This window comes from Lactuca saligna, chromosome 2 (assembly GCF_052625555.1).
Source record: "Lactuca saligna cultivar CGN05327 chromosome 2, ASM5262555v1, whole genome shotgun sequence".
Taxonomy (NCBI): Eukaryota; Viridiplantae; Streptophyta; class Magnoliopsida; order Asterales; family Asteraceae; genus Lactuca; species Lactuca saligna.
Genome location: NC_136418.1, coordinates 119,774,524 through 119,798,886, shown reverse-complemented (window position 1 = coordinate 119,798,886; position 24,363 = coordinate 119,774,524). Strand labels below are relative to the sequence as shown.

At 36.8% G+C, this 24,363-nt stretch overlaps 3 protein-coding genes across 3 annotated transcripts; all 3 read left to right on the top strand.

Moving 5' to 3' along the window:
* The first annotated feature begins 10,976 nt into the window (after window positions 1-10,976).
* On the top strand, window positions 10,977-14,745 carry LOC145031438 (IQ domain-containing protein IQM6-like). The gene is made up of 9 exons (XM_078979988.1): window positions 10,977-11,315; window positions 11,691-12,179; window positions 12,282-12,396; window positions 12,675-12,740; window positions 12,832-12,920; window positions 13,008-13,095; window positions 13,208-13,447; window positions 13,564-13,665; window positions 13,747-14,745. The coding sequence occupies exons 2-9, from the start codon at window positions 11,710-11,712 to the stop codon at window positions 14,467-14,469; spliced, it is 1,893 nt and encodes a 630-aa protein (XP_078836114.1). The 5' UTR covers window positions 10,977-11,315; window positions 11,691-11,709; the 3' UTR covers window positions 14,470-14,745.
* Window positions 14,746-16,064: 1,319 nt separating this feature from the next.
* On the top strand, window positions 16,065-17,431 carry RPS5A (ribosomal protein 5A). Its single transcript, XM_078979987.1, has 5 exons — window positions 16,065-16,174; window positions 16,262-16,363; window positions 16,554-16,825; window positions 16,919-17,122; window positions 17,212-17,431. The coding sequence occupies exons 2-5, from the start codon at window positions 16,274-16,276 to the stop codon at window positions 17,264-17,266; spliced, it is 621 nt and encodes a 206-aa protein (XP_078836113.1). The 5' UTR covers window positions 16,065-16,174; window positions 16,262-16,273; the 3' UTR covers window positions 17,267-17,431.
* Window positions 17,432-21,272: 3,841 nt separating this feature from the next.
* LOC145029031 (IQ domain-containing protein IQM6-like) lies at window positions 21,273-22,575 on the top strand. The gene is made up of 5 exons (XM_078977682.1): window positions 21,273-21,610; window positions 21,713-21,827; window positions 22,106-22,171; window positions 22,263-22,351; window positions 22,439-22,575. The coding sequence occupies exons 1-5, from the start codon at window positions 21,300-21,302 to the stop codon at window positions 22,554-22,556; spliced, it is 699 nt and encodes a 232-aa protein (XP_078833808.1). The 5' UTR covers window positions 21,273-21,299; the 3' UTR covers window positions 22,557-22,575.
* The last annotated feature ends 1,788 nt before the right edge of the window (window positions 22,576-24,363 follow it).

Below are 24,363 nucleotides of genomic sequence, written 5' to 3'. Positions count from 1 at the left end.
CCCACTTAAATTAGGCTTCGTCCTCGAAGCCTACGACAACACAACTTCATAACTACTCTTGCAATGCACCTGTTGGCATTAACCAGACCAGATTCTTCAAACACAGCCATCGAAACCCGAAACCTAACTTTCCCTCTTGCGGTGTCCTGACCACCGTCACAAGCCGGCCACTGTCTTTACCCTCTGATAACCACACCTAACAACTGAGTACCACCCATGATGCAACACTGCTCCAAATCACAACCATCACTCGACCCATATGAGCTGGAAATAACCATGCACCACCAGATTCTCGATCCGAGTCCAACTCTATCCATTCCATGCTGACAGAAAGACACATTCTTCAGAGCAACTCCCATGAGTTCTCCTCTTGCAATCACATGCGCATGCTGAACAAGATCTAGCACCCTCGGGTTAGGAAAACCCATCACACTGACGACCCTCAAAACATCCCTCAGGATGAACCACTACTACACAATTCCTTCACCGAAATCAAGCTGGGACTCCAAAACTCCATTCCTGCATCCCTTACGAGCCTATTGACTTTACACCCTTGGAATTTCCTTCCGTAACCTCGGCAGACATCCAAACCGGATGTGATTCCATACCACCGTCGCACACACTGTCCCATAACCATAATTGAAACACTTCAGTCATACTTCGCACTACTGATTTCACCTACGTAACTTACATTCCCTCTCGGAGCTACATTCCTTTCCATTTTTTTCCTTACCAAGGTGATCCACTTGGATGCCTTGACACCACCACCAGGGTCAAGGTGCTCACCCAATACTACACCGTTTCCTTATGGCATAACCGCTATCCCATGCACCATACATACTCTGAATCCACTCATGAAGACTCTCAAGTCCATGCACTACCTCCACTAATCGTGATTAATATCCAGGGCCAGACCTTACAACGCTAACATATCGCGACATACTCAATCCATTTCCTCGCACCGATCTAACAACACATGTAGAGTCTTCAGCATGACTGGACCGCCTTACCAGGCCTTCAACCAAACTGGACCACTCTCATAACCTTCAGCAGACGTGGACCGCCCTCCAGGGCCTTCAGTCTGGCTGGACCGTTCCCCGAGCCTTCGGCCTGACTGGTACGCCTACCGACCTTCAGTTTATCCGGACCGCTCGACTAGCAATCAACATTCTGAGTTACTCCTTCGGAAAACTCCTCCCATGCATACTGTTCTAGCCCCCTAGGGGTTCCGAACTCTACCTCCATCCCATATACTCAGTCCTGGCCCGATCCTAGGCCTTCCACAATCAATCGCTATTAGTCTGTATCCCGCCCCGCACGCCTGCCATTTACTCATACCAGCCTACACCCCTGGCTGACCGAGACACTACTGAATCCCATGCAGCTAAACAACCTTTCATACTCGTCGATCCTCCGGAGAATTCTCCAATTCTCCCCCACGTAGAGCACTGACTATCAACCACCGGTTGCCATCACCGACCTCCCTCAACAACCCTTCACGACACATACTCCTTCACGCGAACTGTTTCCCACTAACACAAACAACCTTCACCAATCGCATAACAATACTGATGATCCCGGCACGAAAGAACTCGATCCTCAGCTAACCACTCCTCAGACTGCAAATGTTGCTCAATATCCAGACCAACACCCAATTCCCACGAACAACCCTCATGAATGATAACCAACGAAATTTCTAACAAGCCCATAACCATGCCATAACCCTCAAAACCAAATAATACAATACTGAAAACCATGCAACGAGACTAGCAGATAAACAATACTCCACAATAATCATAAAATAATAAGACATCAAGAAGAACATACCCGCAGCTGCATCCGGCACTGTCTTGACCTCCTCCGATGTAAGCTAAAAAAGCACGACCCTGAACCCTTGGGGGCTCCGCTCCACCCTGACCTCCACCCGTGATCCTCAACGTGGTCGGTGCTGGAGCCTGCACCGGTCCTGCAACAAGCTGTGGATAGTTGACCCTCAAGTGCCCAACCTGATGACAATGATAACAAATCCTCAAATCCTGAACCGGTGCTGACTGCTGACAATCCCTTGCATAGTGCCCCTCCTTTCCGCACTTGCGGCATGCCCCACCGGACCTACAAACTCCGGTGTGACCCCTCCCACCCTTCCCACAAGCGTGGCTGCTCTGATCTCCCACCCTAGAATCAACGGTCTTGGACCGTTTCAGCGCCGGCTGCGACTGCACCGGAACCTGCCTCTGCTCTCGTAACTGCAACTCAATCTCCAACTCACGCTGCCTAGCGGCCTACTCGCCGAGTTGCCCTTATACATTTTCACTTTTAGCCCTTCAACTCTACTCTTGATATTCCGGGATGTTACAAGTAGTTTGGGGGAGCTCACTAAGCTTCGTGCTTACAGTTTCAGTTTTGGTTTCAGGTACTTCCGCAAGTAAATCAAAGAGCTCGGGATGATAGCATCGCACACACCACAACTTCAGTCTTTGTCCTGGGAGTTTGTTTTGATTCATAATCTGAATTGATATAGTTGTTTCACGACATTTTATTATGATTTGAGATATTTGACGTATGGTTTTATGATATGACGTTCAGTATATGATTTTTATTATTATTAAAACAAACAATTTTGGGTCGTATTTTTGGATGTTACATTTTCAAGGTGGGTTTTCCTCAATATACTCAATGTTCGAAGGCACCAAGGCCGACCCTTTTGGATTGTTATCATGATATGTTATGCTAGTATGATCTGTTAGATCAGTTACCCGGTAGATACGATGATGTTTTACTGTTATTATCTGTTAGATCGGTATCCTGGTAGATAGGATGTTATCATGTTGTTATGATCTATTTGGTTGGTTTTTATGTCTATATATTGTTATGTGATTATCTGATATATGTGCACATGTTTGATTGGTGGTTGAGGCTTATATACTTTATGCGCAAGCCAATAGACCTGGGCATTCCAACCCGATGATTGTGGGTCGTGAGTATTCCATCCCGAGGATGATTGGACTCATAGTATGTAAGCATTTCAACCTGATGGTTGTGAGCCTAGGGTGTTCTATCCCGAGGATGATTGGACCCATAATATGTTGGCATTCCAACCTGATGGTTGAGGGCCTGGAGTATTCCAACCTGATGGTTGATTGTACCCATAGTATGTTGTTTGCGATTATATGTATATTATTGTGTATGGGTATTTTGGGGAAACTCACTAAGCTTCGGGCTTACAGTTTCAGTTTTGGTTTCAGGTACCTCAATTGATCGCGGGAAGGAAACGGCGTGATCGTACTGCTCCTCACATTATGACTTTGTTTCTGGGATATTCTGATATTATACTATTTTGAATACAAGTTTTGTAATAATCACTGGTTTTGAAATGTTTAAAAAGTTTAAATTTGGCATGATTTTTATGTATGTTACATTATATCTCTAGAATCCTTGTCACGACCACTACAACTTTCTTCATAGATATCGGGTTTATCTACCATTTTAATTTTGACACTTATTTTCATTCTTAATTTATTATATCATCATAATTAAGTATAAAGCACATAAATTCACATAATACTCAAATAATTCATCTTTATTACTTCAAAATGAGTTACAATGGTTGACCTAGACTATTACATCATCATTAATGTTTAGCCCAGAAACACGGGCGTTACAGGACTGTACACACTCATCGAAAACATTGAGGATTTTGCGTTCATTATAATACTCTAATTTCTAATAATTGTAAATGGGAACAGATGGTTTTCTTAAAATGGTTTTACAAATGGGAAGTTTTAGTTTAAATAAAAATGAAAAGTTTTGTTCGTAAAAATGGGACGTTACAATAGGAACCAGTAGTGTAGAGCCCATGGTATAGTTTTTTATGTGCCTGTAGAGCCGAAGATGTAGTATCTATGTACGTGATTGTTGATATGCTTATAAGTTATTACGAATTAGTTAGGGGATGATGGCGGAATGGCAAAGAGGTCGGGAGCCTACAGGCCCATGTGTTAACAAAATGGCATGTAGGCCGTAAGTACACATTGATACATGTTAACGAAATGGCATGTGGGTCGTAAGTACACATAGAATCGTGTTCAAGACAAAATGGTGTGGTAACATTAAAAAGAATCATAACAAATTTAAACATTTCAAAAACAACCTATTTACTCAAAAGTGTTTACATAACCATTGTTTCCAAAAACATTATTTCAAATCAGAGTTTCCCAAAATACAACAACATAAAACCAAGGATGTGTACGGTCACGCCTTCGCCTTGCCACGGTCCTCATAAGTACATCAAAAAAAACTAAAATTGTAAGCCAATTCTTAGTTAGTTCCCATAAAGTATCACCACATAATAACTAACAACAACATGCATACACAACCTTCAGCATGACTGGACCGCCTCATCGGGCCTTCATCCTATCTGGACCGCTCTATGGGCCTTCGGCCTAAATGGACCACCTTGCAAGCCTTCAGTCTATCTGGACCACCCTGGGTTTCTTAGCCTTCAGTATCAGTTGGTCCACCTCAACCCAGTAACCATAACCATAACATATCGGTATAAACATTATCATAATAATCTCTAACACAGGTAGTCCTACAGATCTACCATTCTAATCACATAACCAGTAAACACATATATCAGCATAACAACATACAACAAAACATGATATTTAACCCGATGGGCCGGCCTTAGTGCCTTCGACCCATAAGTACAGTGAGGAAAATTCACCTCTCAGTCCGAATATAGTCTGAATGAATCTCTGCTCCGACAATCGGCCTACCCGGCTCCTAATAATCAAAACATTTCCTAATCTAAATTAATATCAATTTCCCAAAATACCCTTCATCAAAAGCGGTCAAAATCAATGAAATCAATCGATTCAACCCAACTAAGTCAACTCATCTGAGTCAAATCAGCCCTCATAAGCGGGGAGTACTTCGGATGTATACAGGGCGTACTCATTGTCCGAGGAATCATGGATCTAATTGTGTACGTGCAGCATACCAATTGGTATGCCCGGTGTACGTACTGATTCTCCACTTAATGAGTTAAGATCTTAATACTTGAGCTATGATGACCAAATTGTAGATCCAAGTCCTAAATATCATCCTTGACCATAAAGTTTCCAACTTTATGGTCTTGCATGGCTAAGACAATCAAATACATGCATGAAAAAGGATTAAGAGCCAAGACCCTATTTTTATGCTTCTAAACCCCTCAAAACATATGAAAAGACAGCTAGAATGGACTAGAGCATGCCATACTCCAAAAAGGTCAAGACTTGGGACAAAATGCTCTTAAATCAAGGACTTAGCAAGATCTAATGAAATACAAGTCAAGTTTGCAACTTTATACCTCTTAGAGGCTGCTAAAGAGGTGAAGATCCTAAATTCAAGGCTCCTTCGAGCTTCCAAGGTGGTTCTACTTCCTTCTTACTCCTTCAAGATCACCAAACACACACACAAGGGTCAAAATGCTCAAATAAGTGGCTAGGGTTTGCTAAAATCGATTGGAGTTGTTGGAGGCTGATGAGAGATGAGGTTGGAGGCCATAATGATGTTTTAATAGGTTTAGACCCTAAAAAATAAGGTTTGAGGATCTCTCATGTATGACTTGCATACTAGGTGTACATCCAGCGTACTTAGACCTGCGCATGTAGCTCAACGTACACAATGAACGCCCAACGTACTAAGCCTCAGCCTGGAATTTACAAAAATGCCACTATGGGCCATTTTGCCAACTCTCTCATACACAATGGATAAATACTATAAGTCTTTATACTTAATGGTTAAATTTGAAAATACCTCAACACCGGGATGTTACAGACGTGTAGGTCGCAAGTCTAAAGTACGAATATGAATTGTATGCATGTACGTGTATTATGGTATATGATATATTGTGGGAACTCACTAAGCCTAGCGCCTAGTTGTTACAAATGTTTTTAGGTACTTCATGAGAGGGGCACGGTCTGACTGTACACACACGCATTCACAACATGTTCTGCATAATGTAAATATAACACTGATATATTTTAATAAATAAAATTAAATTTTTGGGTTGAAAATCAGGACGTGGCATATATATATATATATATATATATATTAAGGGTAAAATAGTCATTTTAAATTTTTTCAGGACCAAAGACACAAAATTATATGTGAAATAGGTGGTAAGGAGACACAATATACCTCTATATGTTTTGTAAGATAGAGATAGTCATTTGACTTCACACTTTAGGAAGAGTATGCAATAGGAACCATGAATAAAGGTATGCTTGAGTACTGCTTAACATCCACAAACTGATGATCCACATGAAAGAATAATTTAGACTATCAAGGACATATTGATATATTGTATGTTAGAGTTTTCAGGGAATTATGTCAAACATGTTCCATCGATTGAGTTTTCCTACAATAATAGCTATCACTCGACAATTAATATGACATTATAACACTAGTTCCAGGTATTTATGTGTTTCTTTTGTGTTTATGGCCAATAAAGATTCAAAGTGTGGTTTTTGTGGTGGCCACGACATGGAGGAGGAAGCACCAAGATGTGATGTTGGTTGAGAATGAACATACGTCTTTTTTGACGCCACAACATGCCAAGGTCCATGCCATGACGTGGCGGTGGCCAACGTGCAAACCCTATTTTTTCGAGTTTTAAGCCCCATTTAAGGAATGTGATGGCTAGGGTTTGATCACCCTTAACCTCCATCACCTCCCTTTCGATCTAAAAGCAACCATAGCCTTCATTGTTGACATCTTGAAGATTTTTGGTGGGTTTTGGTGTCATTGAAGAAGAAGAAGGTGTCCTTGGTGCATAGATCTAACAAACAAACCTCCTTGTATACATTTTGGACTTTTGTAGGTCCTCGAGTTTCCACCTTTATATGCTACAGTTCTAGATATAGACTCTTATACACTTTTCTTCACATTTGAGGTGGTTGGAGTGGAAGAAGTCCATAAATTTTGCAATTTTTTGGATCATTGAGGTCCTTTTTGTAGTTTCTTGTTACATATCTGAAGTATTATAGAGTTTTGGTTCCATGCATGAGGTTTTGGCCTCGTTTTCACCATTTTTGACCCAACTAGAGTTCAATACATGCTGTGGACATGCATATCCATAAAGCATGGATTTTTGTGAGGTCTATGGGTGTAATAAAGCCTTCTGGAAGAAATGAGTGTATGATTTAATGGATTAAGGAATTACTCCATTAAGTTGTTCAGGAACAGTTACCACAACATGGTGATATGCTCACCACGTTATTGTGATTCAGGTTTCTCGCAACTGTTTTGTTGTGAGATTGTCACGTCGTGGCAGATGCTTGGCCACGACGTGGTGGCCAACTGAGTTGATTTTGATTGTTGACTTTGACAGTTAACCATTGACTTTTGGTCAACTTGAGGGTTTTTAGGCTATAGATTGAGGATATGCCTCTAGTTGTTGTATAGGTGGCTCGTAGCACCAATATTTGTTTCGTGAGAGCTGTGTTATTTGTTTGCTAGCCCATGAGGTGAGTTTTCTCACTATACTTTGTACTGCAATATATATCCTTTTGTGTAGGATTTTGTTATGCCGTAGTGATCTGTTAGTCTAGTAGAACTATTATGATTACATGTGTTTGTTGGTTATTACTTTTTTGTTTGCATATGTCGACATATTGTGGTTAGGTTGAGTTAGTCCCGCTCTATGTTATAAGCTAAGATACCCGGGCGATCATGTTGATACTGTAGGCCCAATAAGAGCAATCCAACCCTGTGTTGTAGGATTGAGAGAGCAATTCAGGTATATGTTGTAGGCTCGGGAGAGCGGTCCAATTGTATTATAGGCCTTACGAGGCAATCCAGTTAGATTGAAGGCTAATGTGTGCATGCATTGTATGTGTATTGCTATGTGGGGTATTTTGAGGAACTTATTACGCTCTAGCTTATAATTGTGGATTTAAATGTTTCAGGTATTGCAGATGATCAGGGAAAATCATAAGCGTGATTGTACACATCATCCTATGAATTTATGTTGAGATATGTTATTTGATACTCTGATTTTATGATTATGTTTTGAAACAATGTGTTGGATGACTTGTGGTTTTTATGGAATGTCTTTTGAAAATGAAAATTTTTTGTTATAGTTTTTGCGACGTTACAAACACCATATGTAACGTTGAATTAAAAGAAGTGAAAATCACCATCTTGTTGGTTACAAGTTGGTAAGAAAGTGTTTATAGGCTTAGTTTGATCCATAAGATATCTGAGAAGGCGTAAATTATTAGAGAAATAATGTTAGCATTTTAAAGTCAACAAAAGACAAATGGATTATAAAATTAAAGTTTAATACAAGTTATAATCATAAGATCAAGCTTACATTAATACAAGAACATAAAATTAGGACTTAGAGATTTAGGGTTTTGAAAAACCCATCAAATCAAATCCAAACTCACAAATCTCACAACTATTTATTAGTTAGAGCTTGGAGATGGAACTAGAAATGCAACCACAACAATAATCTCATATGAATAATATAATTTGAGTATGAAATTCATATTTGAATCCTACATAAAACCTTAAAATGAATTTGAAGGAAATACAGACGAAGCCTACCTTCCAATCATGATGATGAAAGATTTGAGCAAGGCTTCATCCAAGGGTTTCAAGCTTCAAGTTTCCATGATATTGAGGGGGAGAAGTCGACTTTAAGTTGGGAGAAATCACTAGAATCGATTTGGATAAATAGGAGACAAAGAATGGGAAAGAGGATGATAAAGTGTTAATAAGAGTTGAAATTCATATTTGAATCCTACATAAAACCTTAAAATGAATTTGAAGGAAATACAGACAAAGCCTACCTTCCAATCATGATGATGAAAGATTTGAGCAAGGCTTCATCCAAGGGTTTCAAGCTTCAAGTTTCCATGATATTGAGGGGGAGAAGTCGACTTTAAGTTGGGAGAAATCACTAGAATCGATTTGGATAAATAGGACACAAAGAATGGGAAAGAGGATGATAAAGTGTTAATAAGAGTATGCCCTAGCATCGTAGACATAATGCGTGGACATTAAGGTTGTAACACGTCTGTGAAAGTTTGATGAACTTGTTATTTTTGGTCTCTCCTCCTAAAATATTTTCAAAAATTGTCCCCACTTTAACTAAAAAAATTATAATAGTTCATAATTAGGCATTCTCCATCATAACATATACAAACATGGTCCTAATAATTTAGTTGGTCAATTATCGAGTCAAACACAAGTTTCTCGAATTTAGCATAGTTGCTCCCTCACTACAAAAGTATCATTTTAATGCCAAAATCTACCATATTTTAATTTAAACTAGTAATAAGTTTTATTATTGTTATTATTCTAAATCATTACCTTTATTTGTTTATTTCTCTTCAATTATTTTATTTAAAAAAATATATATTTTTTTATGCAAAAGCCCAAAACTTCTAACCCCAAAAATAAGATGTTACAAATAATAATAAAATAAGAATTTTGAAATACAAGAAAAAAAATAATGTTTTTGTAATTTTAACAGATGAATCGACGAAGTTAAATAGATATACCATTTATGAAACAAAATAAAACCATAATAAAAAAAAATATAGAGTGTAAAACTAGACAAATTCATCAACTATTTTTATAACTGAATCTAAAATTTAGAACAAATTACTGAAACTGTTCATGTTGTAAGCAAAAATTCATATTTGCTTCATATTTTTTTTTCACTCTGGGCATTCCCTACTTTTTTTTTATTATTATTATTACGTGTATGGTCCTTGCGTCTATTAGTCGTTAGCACCCTCCGTTGAGAGCCCCTACATGCGTGGCACAACAGGGTTAATTTTGTCATTTTACTCATGGCGCCTAAATGGTATTAGCAATCGTCGGTACTCATTCTGAACAACCCTAAATTTTTAAGAAAGCAACAATGGTTTGGTGGAAGATTAGAGCAATCGTCCGTACTCTCATTCCATTTTAATTTCTGAAAAGCCCTAAATTCTCAACATTCTTCAATTTTTAAGAAAGCAACAATGGTTCGATGGAAGATCAAAGCATCTATATGGATGAAATTGACATTACAGAAGTATATGGTAAGTCATTTCTCTTGTTCAATATATTCATTTTAATCACAAATATACGAAACTAAGCTTAAGTTTTCTTCTTCATAGTGAGTCATCCCAGTGTCTTCTCCACTAGATTGCACTATGGTGGAGAGTTACAAAGTTTCCTGGCAGAAAATACATGAAGGGCAAAGAAAAATATATTGATCTACTAGACATTGATACATTTCGTGTTCATGATAATGACGTCATGATGTAGACGTTTTATTGTGTTAAGGAATGTAAGTTGCTCTATTATCACTTCAAAATACCATTTTCAGATTTGGACATTGAGTTGTATGCTTTAGCCAATGACATTAACATTCGGAAAAAAGGTTCTGATAATAAATGACAAGGAACGAAAAGATATGAATGATGAGTTTTTGATTATATATATATATATCTTAACATTTCTAAAGAGTTTTTGGATAAAATGACAAAATTACCCCTAGTGTGCAATGACTCTTAACAAATGTAACGAAAAAGAAACTAGAAACTAGGAACTAAACATGTAGTAAAAAAAAAAAAAAAAAAGGATGCCTATCATGTGAAAATAAAAGTAAAGAGGGAACATAAAACTTTTACAAACCACATGGAACTTTTCAATAATTTGTTGTAAATTTTATTATACAAATCAATCACAAGTTTATTATGTAAATAAAACGGAACTAACAAGTAAAATACATATTTAAATCAAATTTGTGCTTTTCAAAATATATTTCAAGTTTTAGTCAAAATTTCTTATTAAAATATATCGTAAAATAATATAATATTTACTTGAAAATGAAAAAAATATAAAATAATCACACAGAAATCAATACTTTTGGTGGTTATGGTGCATTCAAAGCGTAAAAGTTGAATATTTAAGACGAATGATTTTCATTCTTCTTCTCCGTCTTGCTTCTGTCTGAACGAAGCTTCCTCAGTTATTGCAACCGCAGTTTGAGCCACTCTGTTTCCTCCCACCGATTCTTATCTCTATATTAAGCCTAAATCTCAGTGACCACAACACATTGCTCCAATTCATCGAGAAGACAGATAGAAACCCCAATTTTCACACACTGTAGGTGCTGTGTGTGAGAGAGAAACACCATTTCTGCACTCTCTCTTATATACACAGCTGCATCCTCGAGATTCTCATTCCATTGAATATATTTTGAATCTTTTCTCACTGTCAATCGATTCTAATCTTATCCCAACTAGCAATATACTCGATCGAAGGTATTAATCTTTCATTTATTCTCTGTTTCATACATGTATATGTATATGTCATTCTTGGTTTCGGTCGATTTCTCGCCAAAATTTCAATGGGTTTTGAGGTTTCGCATTTCTGCTAATGGCTTTTGATTCACTTGAAAAAAAAAATCTTGATTTATGGTAAAAATATATATATATATATATATGTTTCAAACTACAACACAGCAATCCCTACTTAAAGTAATTGATGTGTGTTTATCGACTATAATACCTGTCATTTTTCAGTTTAGAATGATTTCTGTCTAAAATCTTGAAATAGGTTTGGGAATTTTGCATTTCTGCACATGGATTTCGATTTTTACGATTTTCTTTTTCAATCTTTAATATATCTTTCTTCAGTTTACCAGTTTTGAAGAAAATGGGATCATCTTTTTCATGGCCATACGCAAATATTAACGACCTGGATGATCACATCGAATCAATCATATCCAAATCGTTAAGTTTCAAAGAACAAGATGTACGAACAGTGTTAAGATCATTCAGCTTTGACGACATTCGTTCTTCCAAGCCTGCAAAGATGAGATCTTTTCGTTCAAACAGTATGATCCGAGGGTCTCTAAGCTTTAATGGGAGGGAACTCAAAAAAGCATCTACCTTTAAACGTTCTTCCACTGAAAAATATCAAAAACCTGCAAAAACAACCCTCGAAAAAACATTGCCTGAACCTGAAACAAAACGGGTCGACCCGGAAACACATGTACCTGAACCAACATCGCCTAAGTCACCCATGAATCGTGATCTTGCTGCTCTTAAGTTGCAGAAAACTTATAAAAGTTTCAGAACCAGAAGACAGTTAGCTGATTGTGCAGTTTTGGTCGAGCAAAGATGGTTAGTTTTCATTATTTGCATGGATTTGATTAATTGGAATTCGAGATTCCATTCCTTCCTTCTATTAACAAACACCCTAACTTTCCTTAACACTTTATGTAGGTGGAAGCTTTTGGATTTTGCTCAGCTGAAATGCAGTTCAGTATCATTCTTTGAAGTTGAGAAACCAGAAACAGCTGTTTCACGTTGGTCAAGAGCAAGAACTCGGGCTGCAAAGGTACAGATTTCTTCTAGATTCTGATGGAAACTGTCGGAATTGGAATTCAAGATTCCGTTCCAATTTCCATGTCATTCCATTCTGGTAGAATCTTTCAAATTGACAAATTCCTTGTCTGATGGATTTCCGAGGGTGGAAGGAATTCGATTCTTTTCTTCCTTTTTTTTTTTTTTTTTTAATCTAAATAACAGATACCCATAAAATAAAGAATTTAATTATATATATCTTTACAATAAGCAAAAAATTGATTCCAATATAAACAAATTGATCCTCGACAGGTGGGAAAAGGGTTGTCAAAAAACGAAAAAGCTCGTAAACTTGCGTTACAACATTGGCTCGAAGCAGTAAGTCTTCACTCTACTTTCTAAATATCTTCTATTTCTTCTTTTTTTTTTGAAAATATTTTTATTAATCAAACTATTTTCATTAAAACAGATTGATCCACGACATCGTTATGGCCATAATCTTCAATTTTATTACGCCAAATGGCTTCATTGTGAAAGCAGACAACCCTTTTTCTATTGGTAAGAACATCGACCTTGTTCTTTTTTCCATATATTTACAAAACCAAGGGCAAATTTGTAAAAAGTTACGACTTTATGGTATCTCAGGCTTGACATAGGGGAAGGGAAAGAAGTAAACCTTGAAAGATGCTCAAGAACAAAGCTTCTTCAACAATGCATCAAATATCTAGGCCCAGTAAGTTTTACAAAAAATTTATACATGTAACTTTAGTTTTATAATTTTATATTTTTATATGCTTGAATTGCATAAAAGTACATTCCTGAAATGTGTTTCTTTATGTTTATAGACAGAAAGGGAGGCGTATGAAGTTATAGTGGAAGATGGAAAATTTATGTACAAACATAATAAGATTATAATAGATACAACGGGTGAATCGGATGATGTTAAGTGGATATTTGTTCTTAGCACATCAATGGTTTTATATATTGGAATGAAACAAAAAGGAAAATTTCAACATTCAAGTTTTTTAGCTGGTGGAGCTACAATATCTGCTGGAAGAGTGGTGATTAAAGATGGTGTTCTAAAGGTATGTTTGAATAATTAAGGATGCTAGATTCTTTAATAAACAAATAATTGAAATTACATTGTTGTTTTTTTGATGTAATGCTAATTAAAATGTGGAAATTGGCTTGATTCTTGTAGGCTGTTTGGCCTCATAGTGGACATTATCTCCCTACAGAAGAAAACTTTGATGCCTTCTTAACATTCCTTATGCAACACAATGTTGATGTTCATGCTGTTAAGGTATAATAATTGATCATATTCATTTGGTATTATTATATTATATGGGATTTTGTATTGAAGTGTACTTTTTCTATGTTGCAGAAAAGCCCAGATAATGAAGAAGAAGAAGCAAGTTTTGAAATTGCTGGATTTGGTATGAGAAATAGTGTATCAGAACCGAGTATCTTTGAAGGAATAATACAAACAAACACCAAAACGTATCAAAGAAAGAACTCTAGAAAAGATCGATACAGCAATCGTGTATATTTATCAACCGATTTGAAGGAAAAGATAACCAAACTTGAAATCCCAAAGAATGAAAAAGTCATCTTGGCTTTCCAGAATCAAGCGCTAGAACCGGAACCGGAGTCGGAATCGGAATCGGAATCGGAATCAGATAGAACCACAGATTATGACACGGCAGAGGAGTTTTTATCTGATTTTGAACTTATGGTTTCCAAAAAGAATCTATTTGATTATGGTGAAGAAGATGGAGCATATGATGAACAACATGTCACACAAGAGAAGATTATGAAGAGGATAAATTCTCATAAAGAAAACAAGTCTTTTCAATTGGGTAAGCAACTTAGTTGCAAATGGACAACTGGAGCTGGGCCCCGCATTGGGTGCGTAAGGGATTACCCATTGGAGTTACAAGCACGTGCTATGGAAGAGATGTGTTTGTCACCCAAATGTAGTGCCACGTCACCCAAAGGTAGTGCCATGTCACCTCGAAGATTTGGGATGCTTCTAGAAACAAGTAGTCCGGTGAAGAAAAGTCCACTTGGTCATGGCCAAAATCTTGAAATTGCCTTGGTTTTTTAAGGAGGAAGGAAGTGAAGATTGGAGGGATCTTGAAATTAGATGTAGTTTTCAAGAAAATTTTGGAACTACATTTGCATTGGTTGTTTAATGTTTAGCTAAGTTTATGTTAGGTCTATTTGGTGATAGCAACACCATGAATCTTTAATTTTGATGGGGTTTCAAGAAAATTTTGGAGCTCCTTGTTATATAGGGTAGGGCTAAGATTTGCAGAATTCTTTTGTAAAATTTTGTTGATCTTACTTACCAAATATAGTAATAACATGAATATTGAAATTATATTGAGTTTACAATAAAATATTGGAAATGGGGTGCCTTTTAGTGTTTTGTTACTTTTGCAAATAGCATCATGAATCTTGCAATTAGATGGACTTTTTAAATAGCATCATGAATCTTAACCAATAATGGTCTTTTAATGTTTTGTTACATTTTCAAATAGCATCATGAATCTTGCAATTAGATGGACTTTTTAAATAGCATCATGAATCTTAACCAATAATGGTCTTTTAATGTTTTGTTACATTTTCAAATAGCATCATGAGTCTTGAAATTAGATGGGATTTTCAAGAAAATCTTGAAAATGCACTTGTTTTAAACTTTGAAATCATGAGTCTTGAAATTAGATGGGATTTTCAAGAAAATCTTGAAAATGCACTTGTTTTGAACTTTGAAGATGTTAGATCTTAAACAATAATGACCTTTTAGTGTCTTGTTACTCTTGCAAACAACATCATGAATCTTGCAAATAACATCATGAATCTTGAAATTAGATGGGATTTTCAAGAAAATCTTGAAATGCACTTGTTTTGAACTTTGAAGATGCTAGATCTTAACCAATAATAGCCGTTTTGTTACTCTTGCAAATAGCAACAAGAATCTTGAAATTAGATGGGATTTTCAAGAAAATCTTGAAAATGCACTTGTTTTGAACTTTGAAGATGCTAGATCTTAACGCATAATGTAAAGTGTATATGTCCATTTATGAGTGAGTAGTAGTATATAGGGAGGTGGCATCCATTTGGTATGACATAGTTTACTTACTTGTAAGCTCTTTTTGTATTGTTGTTGAGAATTGAACAGAGTAAATTAAACTTCAGATAAACGATTTAGGCAAAACATACAAAATAAAACTATTAAAAAACTGCAAACCAAAAAACTTTGACTTTGAAGCCACCCAACGAACAAGCATTGCCAATTGACAATTATAGCCTTTGAACTATAAAAAACGTGACATATTGTTCATGGCTCCACCAACCCAACAGTAAGTTTAGCAAAAGTAAGTTGTGTAATACTAAAAGTTTGTATAGTTGTATGTTATGGCTTAAGGGAATGATGTTAAAATATCAAGTCGCAAAAAATGAAAGGTACATGAGCTAGAAAATTTTCTCATATTCTTCCAATCTGTTGTCCAAATTATCATTGTGTTGTTATTAAGTTTCTACATGTTTAATTAATAAAATTTCAGGGTTTATAATTTTGTTTATTACTCTATAATAAAGTTAAGTTAAAATATGATAAGCTAGTTTGGGCTTTTTAATTTGGCCCATGATATAAACCCAAAGAAATAGAAGAAGCCCTATCCGGCTATCCCTCTACTCTACACAATAAAAACCCAATTAGGGTTTTTTCATCTTCTTCTTCTTTGAAGGCGGAGCTTGGCGATTTGCAGCACCAGTTTTTGCACGCATTTGCCACCAAGAAATCGGAGGTTAGTGACCTCTCCGATACTTAAACCATCTTCATCATTCATGTTCTATTTAGTCACTTTAGTGTTTGTTTTCAATCTGTTAAACAGGGAATTGCAAGAATGGCGGAAGTTGCTCCTATTGTTGTTGAAGATGGAAAGAGTCGCAGCGAAGTTTTGCTCTTCAACCGATGGACCTACGACGATGTTCAGGTTAATATCTCTATACCTCAGTCTAAAATCTTGTATTTGCATTTAACACCCATAGATTCTTAATTCCTATTCCTGTAGACGAAAACTATCACCATGAATCACTAATTCCATACAACACTAAAACAAAGATGTTGGTTAGAACATGATTCTGTTTACGACTTTGAACAAAAGATATGTAATTTCTCAACAGGTTCCTGATCTCTCTGTGGAAGATTACATCACTGCAACTGCTTCCAAACACCCAATTTACATGCCACACACAGCAGGAAGGTATCAAGCCAGAAGATTCAGGAAAGCCCAATGCCCCATTGTTGAACGATTAACCAACTCCCTCATGATGCACGGAAGAAACAACGGAAAGAAATTAATGGCTGTTCGCATAGTCAAACACGCCATGGAGATCATTCATCTCTTAACCGATGCTAATCCCATTCAAATCATTGTAGATGCTGTTATCAACAGGTATATAAAGATTACATCTGTCTGTTTCCAATTCCAGTTCGAATTCCATTAAAGTTCTTGAACATTTTTTGGTTTTTTTGTAAATATAAACAGTGGGCCAAGAGAAGATGCAACCAGGATTGGTTCAGCTGGTGTTGTGAGGCGGCAGGCGGTGGATATTTCTCCCCTGAGACGTGTGAATCAGGCTATTTATCTGCTTACTACTGGTGCTAGAGAAAGTGCTTTCAGAAATGTCAAGACTATTGCAGAGTGTCTTGCTGATGAGCTTATCAATGCTGCAAAGGGCTCATCAAACAGGTGATTTGATCTTTGTTTTTTTTTTTTTTATTTATTTGTTTAAGATGTGTAATAAATTTGGTTTATATAATGTTTTATAAAATGTGCAGCTATGCTATTAAGAAGAAGGATGAGATTGAGAGGGTTGCAAAGGCCAATCGTTGAAGAAGCATTGTGTGCTTGTTTTTTTTTTGGTAGAGTTATGTTTTTGGTGTCATGAAAACAGTTTATTTTGAAATGTTTATGTTTTAAATAGATTCTGTTTTGTTTGATTGGAAATTTTGAACCACATATGGTGTTTTGATTCAATGTGCTTGTTTGATTTTTTTAGTTTTTCTGTATATATTTATTTTAATTCTCGTTCCTTTTTTTTAACGACCCGTGCAACTCGTGACCATCGATGGTAATTCAAAAAGTTATGCCATTTCACAAGAACTCATCTCAATTTTCCTTGCTAAATATCCTTATCTTAATTGGTATGAACTTTGAAGCATTCACCATCATCATTGACTTGAAGAACCTTCTTGTTTTCAATTAGATTTTTCTTAAGGCAAAAATCAATTGCAATGTTTTTACAGATTTTGATGTGATGAGGGTGGGATTGTATGTTTGTCGTGGAGTGACGTGGCAATCAATGGTGATGGCAGTGGTTGGTTGCAGCGGACAGTGGTGCTGGTGGCAACTATTAAGGGTGATATGTTTCTTGTGTTTGTATGTGTGTATTTGTGTGTTTTGAGATAGATGGAAAGAGAAATAGGGTAGGTGGGCGTTTTTTTTAGTCAACAAATAATAATTAAATTAATTTATGTATATCAGCAATTAAAGAAATTGAAAAATATAAATTATAAGGATGCACTTACTGTTTTATAGTGACCAAAAGCAATAAAAAATCTAATTTGGATCATTTATGCACTATCAAAATTTTTTGGATTAAAATCATATAATTTTGCTAACTAAAGGAACCATTTTTGCAAAATAAGATAAAACTTCAAAAATGATCCTGTGGTTTCTGAAAATATCAAGTTTAGTCTTTAAGTTCAAAAAACCTCACAAATGGTCCCTGTGGTTTCAAAACTTTTTAACAAATAGTCCTTCCGTCTAACTCCGTTAGTTTTTCACACATTTTCGTCATTTCAATACACAGAGACCATTTATGAGGTTTTCTTTATTTATATATATATATATATATATATATAATTATTTAATTAAAGGATCCCACCTTCTCTCTCTTACCTAATTTCCCCCATCACATCTTCATATTCTTCTTGTTTCCACCTGCACGCAACATCAAAAAGATAAAAAAATTTCCTTGAATTCTCCCAAATTCAAAGTAGCTTGTATGCCGTTTTTGAGTTCCAGTTATCGGAGTTGAGGGTTTATTTTCAATAAATTAAAGGAACTTTACATTCTATCGTCTTCCTAATACAACTTCACAGAGGGAAAAATGAATGCTACTGGGTCTTTGGGTCTCGGTTTAATCACAATCAAAAGAAACAAAAAAAAATTACAATGGTGGAGTTCGATACCTACTGCAGCTGTAAAGGTGATCAGAAGTGAACCGAGTGGGTGGTGGCTGACAGTTGAAGATAACTACGACAACAACGAGGGTGGCGGCATCGAGTGGTGATGGCGGAGTTGTGATGGCAGCGGGTGGCTTCGCCACTTCCTCTCTCTTCTATTAGGTAGCTTAACGAGGAACGGATAGAAGGCAGCAGCAGCGTTGGGGTGTTTGATGGTGGCGGGTCATGACAGGGTGTTCTTCATTTAGCAATCCCTAAATCTACAATTGGTGTTCTTTACTTAGCAATCCAGCAGCAACATGAAATAGACCTGTGGTTTCCTTGATAGGGTGAGCCATCTCTTCTCCTTGATTTTCCATATCTACCCCTTCGTTGAATTAATAGACCTGATGTTAATAGGGTGAGTTATCTCTTCTCCTTGATTTTCCATATCTACCCCTTCGTGATCTCTCTCACCTTCTATCTCTTCCAAATTTCTTTGAGGAAACTGTTTTGTCTATGTGTTTGTGGTTTGAAAACCAGAAGAGAACATTCGACAACTATTTGAACATGAAACTTAGAGGAAGGAAGTTGGAGATGGTCAGATTCCTTAATGGGGATTGATCACGTGAAACTTAGAGGAAGGAAACAACACTTTGAACATGAACAACACACACTGTGTCAAAACAAAGATGCAAATTTTGCACTCTTAAAAGAGAAGAAACCAGTTTTAGGGAAGGAAACACTCCAGATGGTTAATTAAATGGGTATCGAAGGAAAATAAGATTTGAGATGAGTATTAGTTGCGGTGACTAGAATAAGGAAAGACCGGTGATCGTAATCCATTAACATGTGTGCTTTGTGGCTTGATAAAATTACTGGATATAACAAGGTTTACTTACGTAACTCGATCGTAAAAGCTCTTGGGCTTTCAATACCCTCCCATGGCTACTCAAAACAAAAGGACACCCGTGAGAAGAGAGAAAGATTTGTAGGTGGGTTTTGCAAGTGATCCACTAAATTATAGCTCTATGTGTGTGTTTGTGTGTGTGTATGTATGTGAGAGAGAGAGAGAGGGTGGGGCCCTTTAATTAAATAGTTATATTTTTTTTCTTTTTTTTTAAATAGAGAAAACCTCGTAAATGGTCCCTGTGTATTGAAATGATGAAAATGTTCCTCACTTAACGGTAGAAAGCTGATGAAGTCAAGCGGAATGATCATTTATTAGAAGTTTTAAAACCACATGGACCATTTGTAAGGTTTTTTGAGCTTAAGGACTAAACTATATATTTTTGAAAACCACATAGACTATTTTTGAAGTTTTGTCTAATAATAATAATAATAATAATAATAAGCTGAGACTTGTCAACTGCACACCTTCGTTTGATTTCTATGATTTGGGCTTTAGAGTGGGCTTTAGTGATTTGCATTTTAGAAACATCTTACAATTATGTTACCGTGTATTTCAAATTTTAAATTGATCAATTTACAAATGAAACTATGAATTGAGTAGTTTGTGAAAGTTGTCTGGATTGTGATGGCGATTATTGAAACGATTAACACACTCGTTTTTGTATATTGTAAATGAAAAGTAAATGATCATTTTGTCTCGTTCAATTGTATAAAATAACAATATTTAAAAATACAATACTTTATATTTGGACATCATTCCTCATATAGTTATTTCAACCGCTGAATCGTTAATGACTTTATCAGAAAAAGAAAAAAAAAATGCTCCAACAATGAAATGGCTGCTTAATTCCATGGATACTGGTATTCACTAGGATTGAACCTTGAACCTTGCTTTAAATCGACATGGCATATGAGCGATGGTGATGATGATAGGTGATTACCATGATACCATCTAATGAAGAGTGCTGCAACAACAGGTCAGGTTTTTAATTTATGATACATCAAACACTTGTTCAAGGATTAATCACAAATAAACATCAAAATAAATAAATAAATTTATAAAAACAATATACCAAAAAGACAAACTAGTCGTATTACTTTGTGTTACTTTGGACAATGCATATGAACGTTTTTAACAAAATAATCTTTTTTTATCAATAAAAGCAATTTGCTAAATGAAACTTGTTGTCATTTTACAAATTCACGATTATGGAAATAAAACTGATATCCAAAAATGAGTTAACACATGAGTCATCAAGTTGACTGGGGATTAGGATAGGAAGTCCCCCAAGAACAAAACCGAGGATGATGATACTTCTCATTCTCATGATGATAGATATTAACAAATAAATATAATGTAACTTCAAATTTTTATATTGCAAAATTACAATACCAAAATATGATCCAAGTATCTCAACTTATTAGTCATGGTTGACATTATACCCTTCTTTTTAGTTTATCTATTTTAGTCTTGAATATAATTTTTTTGTTTTGTTTTATTTGTTTTTTATCTTGCTTGATGGGTCATGGGACGGGTTCGATATAAGTCGTCCAGAGGATAAAACGTACATTTTCTTTTATACATTTTAACCTTGAATATGACTCTTTTCTTCATATGATGTTTCCTTGTTTTTACTTTGGTTAACGTGGTTCAAGATCAAGCGAATTTGACCAAATTTTTGTGCTTTAAGAAAATATAATCTAATAGTTAAAAGTTGTAAACCTTGTTGTATAATTAGTTATAACATGAATTATTTGACGACATTCGTTCTTCCAAGCCTGCAAAGATGAGATCTTTTCGTTCAAACAGTATGATCCGAGGGTCTCTAAGCTTTAATGGGAGGGAACTCAAAAAAGCATCTACCTTTAAACGTTCTTCCACTGAAAAATATCAAAAACCTGCAAAAACAACCCTCGAAAAAACATTGCCTGAACCTGAAACAAAACGGGTCGACCCGGAAACACATGTACCTGAACCAACATCGCCTAAGTCACCCATGAATCGTGATCTTGCTGCTCTTAAGTTGCAGAAAACTTATAAAAGTTTCAGAACCAGAAGACAGTTAGCTGATTGTGCAGTTTTGGTCGAGCAAAGATGGTTAGTTTTCATTATTTGCATGGATTTGATTAATTGGAATTCGAGATTCCATTCCTTCCTTCTATTAACAAACACCCTAACTTTCCTTAACACTTTATGTAGGTGGAAGCTTTTGGATTTTGCTCAGCTGAAATGCAGTTCAGTATCATTCTTTGAAGTTGAGAAACCAGAAACAGCTGTTTCACGTTGGTCAAGAGCAAGAACTCGGGCTGCAAAGGTACAGATTTCTTCTAGATTCTGATGGAAACTGTCGGAATTGGAATTCAAGATTCCGTTCCAATTTCCATGTCATTCCATTCTGGTAGAATCTTTCAAATTGACAAATTCCTTGTCTGATGGATTTCCGAGGGTGGAAGGAATTCGATTCTTTTCTTCCTTTTTTTTTTTTTTTTTTAATCTAAATAACAGATACCCATAAAATAAAGAATTTAATTATATATATCTTTACAATAAGCAAAAAATTGATTCCAATATAAACAAATTGATCCTCGACAGGTGGGAAAAGGGTTGTCAAAAAACGAAAAAGCTCGTAAACTTGCGTTACAACATTGGCTCGAAGCAGTAAGTCTTCACTCTACTTTCTAAATATCTTCTATTTCTTCTTTTTTTTTTGAAAATATTTTTATTAATCAAACTATTTTCATTAAAACAGATTGATCCACGACATCGTTATGGCCATAATCTTCAATTTTATTACGCCAAATGGCTTCATTGTGAAAGCAGACAACCCTTTTTCTATTGGTAAGAACATCGACCTTGTTCTTTTTTCCATATATTTACAAAACCAAGGGCAAATTTGTAAAAAGTTACGACTTTATGGTATCTCAGGCTTGACATAGGGGAAGGGAAAGAAGTAAACCTTGAAAGATGCTCAAGAACAAAGCTTCTTCAACAATGCATCAAATATCTAGGCCCAGTAAGTTTTACAAAAAATTTATACATGTAACTTTAGTTTTATAATTTTATATTTTTATATGCTTGAATTGCATAAAAGTACATTCCTGAAAAGGTGGAAGGTCAGGTCGACGACGACGAGGAAGGTCAGGTCGGGGACCAGGACCCCGTTCCGCCGCGTGAGAACGAGGCGCAACCAGGCCACCCCGCTCCACCAGTAAACCCCCCAAGGGAGAACCGTTCCCTCGAAGCTGAGATCGCCGCACTGCGACAACAGCTGTATGCCATGGAAGCTCGGGCAGTGCGAGCAGAGCATGAGAGGGATGAGGTTATTGGAGACATGGCAGAGATGGCGCAGTTACTGGCGCAACATTTCGGCATGACCTCGGCACCACCTCCAGACGCAGCTCATCACGGTTAGGGATAGACTTATCATAGTAGGTCATTAGGAACTATGCTATGTACTCCGGCTCTATGTTTAAGTGACTACACTACTCATGGAGCCGTTATGCTGTCGAATTAGTGTCACTCATGTATGCTCTTACGAGCAAAACTTTCTTGTATTAAATGCGGATAATATTAATGAACTTTTATGTGTTTTGCTATGATATTACAAGTTGTTATGTGTTGAGAAGTTATGATTGTATGTCCGATGGTAGTAATGTCTAAGTTCATACCATACACCTAGTTAGTAGGATCACAACCTCACAGAAACCACATACACTCAACATCTTTCCGTTTCATGACAGAAAGATGCCTCGCCGACCAACTCGCGGAAACCCAGGACCAACTCCACCCGAGGTTGACTCCACTGCATTCCAGGCAGCCGTGTCTGCTGCGGTCACCGCAGCTATGGCAAAACTCCATCAGGGGAATAATGGAGGAGGTAACGAACAAGGGGCAGGAAGTTCGAACAATGGGATGAACCAAGGGTCTACCAAAACATGTACCTACAAGGACTTCACAAACGCTAAACCACGAACTTTCAACGGCACTGGAGGGGTGATCACTTTGAAGCGATGGATTGAAAAGGTGGAGTCGGTATTCGAGATATGCGATTGCCTTGAGCAGATGAAGGTGAAGTTCGCGGCCTGCACTTTTGTGGACCAAGCACTCACTTGGTGGAACGGACACGTGGAAGCCATGACACTCCCTGTAGCCAACTCTATGCCATGGACAGAAATGAAAGGAATGTTGATGGCTGAGTACTGCCCACGAGGCGAAATACAGAAGATGGAGCAAGAGCTATGGAACCTCACCGTACAGAATGCGAATATCGATGCCTACATATCAAGATTTAGTGAACTATCTCTGTTGTGCCCGGGTATGATCACATCAGAAGGAAAGAAGATTGAACGATTCATTTGGGGACTAACATCACCCATTCAAGGGAATGTGATAGCTGCGAACCCTGAAACGTTCGACAGTGCGAAGAGATTGGCGAAGAGGTTGTATGATCATAACAACAAGAAGGGCGAGAAGCCAGTGGAGGCTGAGAAGAAAAAGGAAGGTGATGGCAAGAAAGGGAGGAACAACAAGAGAAAGGGACGTCAGGGCCCCGAGACCTCTAAAAAGCAGCAGACAGTGACAGTTAACGCTGTCACCACACCGGTTCCAGCCACACCACATGCTCCAGCCTCAGCTGTTTCAAATGCTTCAAGACCCTATTCCGGTAATCTTCCCAAATGTAATAAGTGTGGTCTCCATCATCACGGCGAATGTAGGGAATTCCATTGCACCAGTTGCAACCGAAGGGGACACACTGCAAGATACTGCAGGACTTATCCTCCCCAGAACCAAAATCAGGGAAACAACCACAACAACAACAACCACCGCAATAACAACAACACTAATGCCGG

What these genes read in the sequence shown, in the direction of transcription:
- LOC145029031 (XM_078977682.1), top strand. Translation starts at nt 21,300, where the DNA reads ATGAGATCTTTTCGTTCAAACAGTATGATCCGAGGGTCTCTAAGCTTT. An exon ending in CAAGAACTCGGGCTGCAAAG is followed by an intron (nt 21,828 to 22,105) that starts GTACAGATTTCT and finishes GATCCTCGACAG; the next exon opens with GTGGGAAAAGGGTTGTCAAA. An exon ending in TACAACATTGGCTCGAAGCA is followed by an intron (nt 22,172 to 22,262) that starts GTAAGTCTTCAC and finishes TCATTAAAACAG; the next exon opens with ATTGATCCACGACATCGTTA.
- RPS5A (XM_078979987.1), top strand. Translation starts at nt 16,274, where the DNA reads ATGGCGGAAGTTGCTCCTATTGTTGTTGAAGATGGAAAGAGTCGCAGC. An exon ending in GGACCTACGACGATGTTCAG is followed by an intron (nt 16,364 to 16,553) that starts GTTAATATCTCT and finishes ATTTCTCAACAG; the next exon opens with GTTCCTGATCTCTCTGTGGA. An exon ending in GTAGATGCTGTTATCAACAG is followed by an intron (nt 16,826 to 16,918) that starts GTATATAAAGAT and finishes AAATATAAACAG; the next exon opens with TGGGCCAAGAGAAGATGCAA.
- LOC145031438 (XM_078979988.1), top strand. Translation starts at nt 11,710, where the DNA reads ATGGGATCATCTTTTTCATGGCCATACGCAAATATTAACGACCTGGAT. An exon ending in CAAGAACTCGGGCTGCAAAG is followed by an intron (nt 12,397 to 12,674) that starts GTACAGATTTCT and finishes GATCCTCGACAG; the next exon opens with GTGGGAAAAGGGTTGTCAAA. An exon ending in GCATCAAATATCTAGGCCCA is followed by an intron (nt 13,096 to 13,207) that starts GTAAGTTTTACA and finishes TTATGTTTATAG; the next exon opens with ACAGAAAGGGAGGCGTATGA.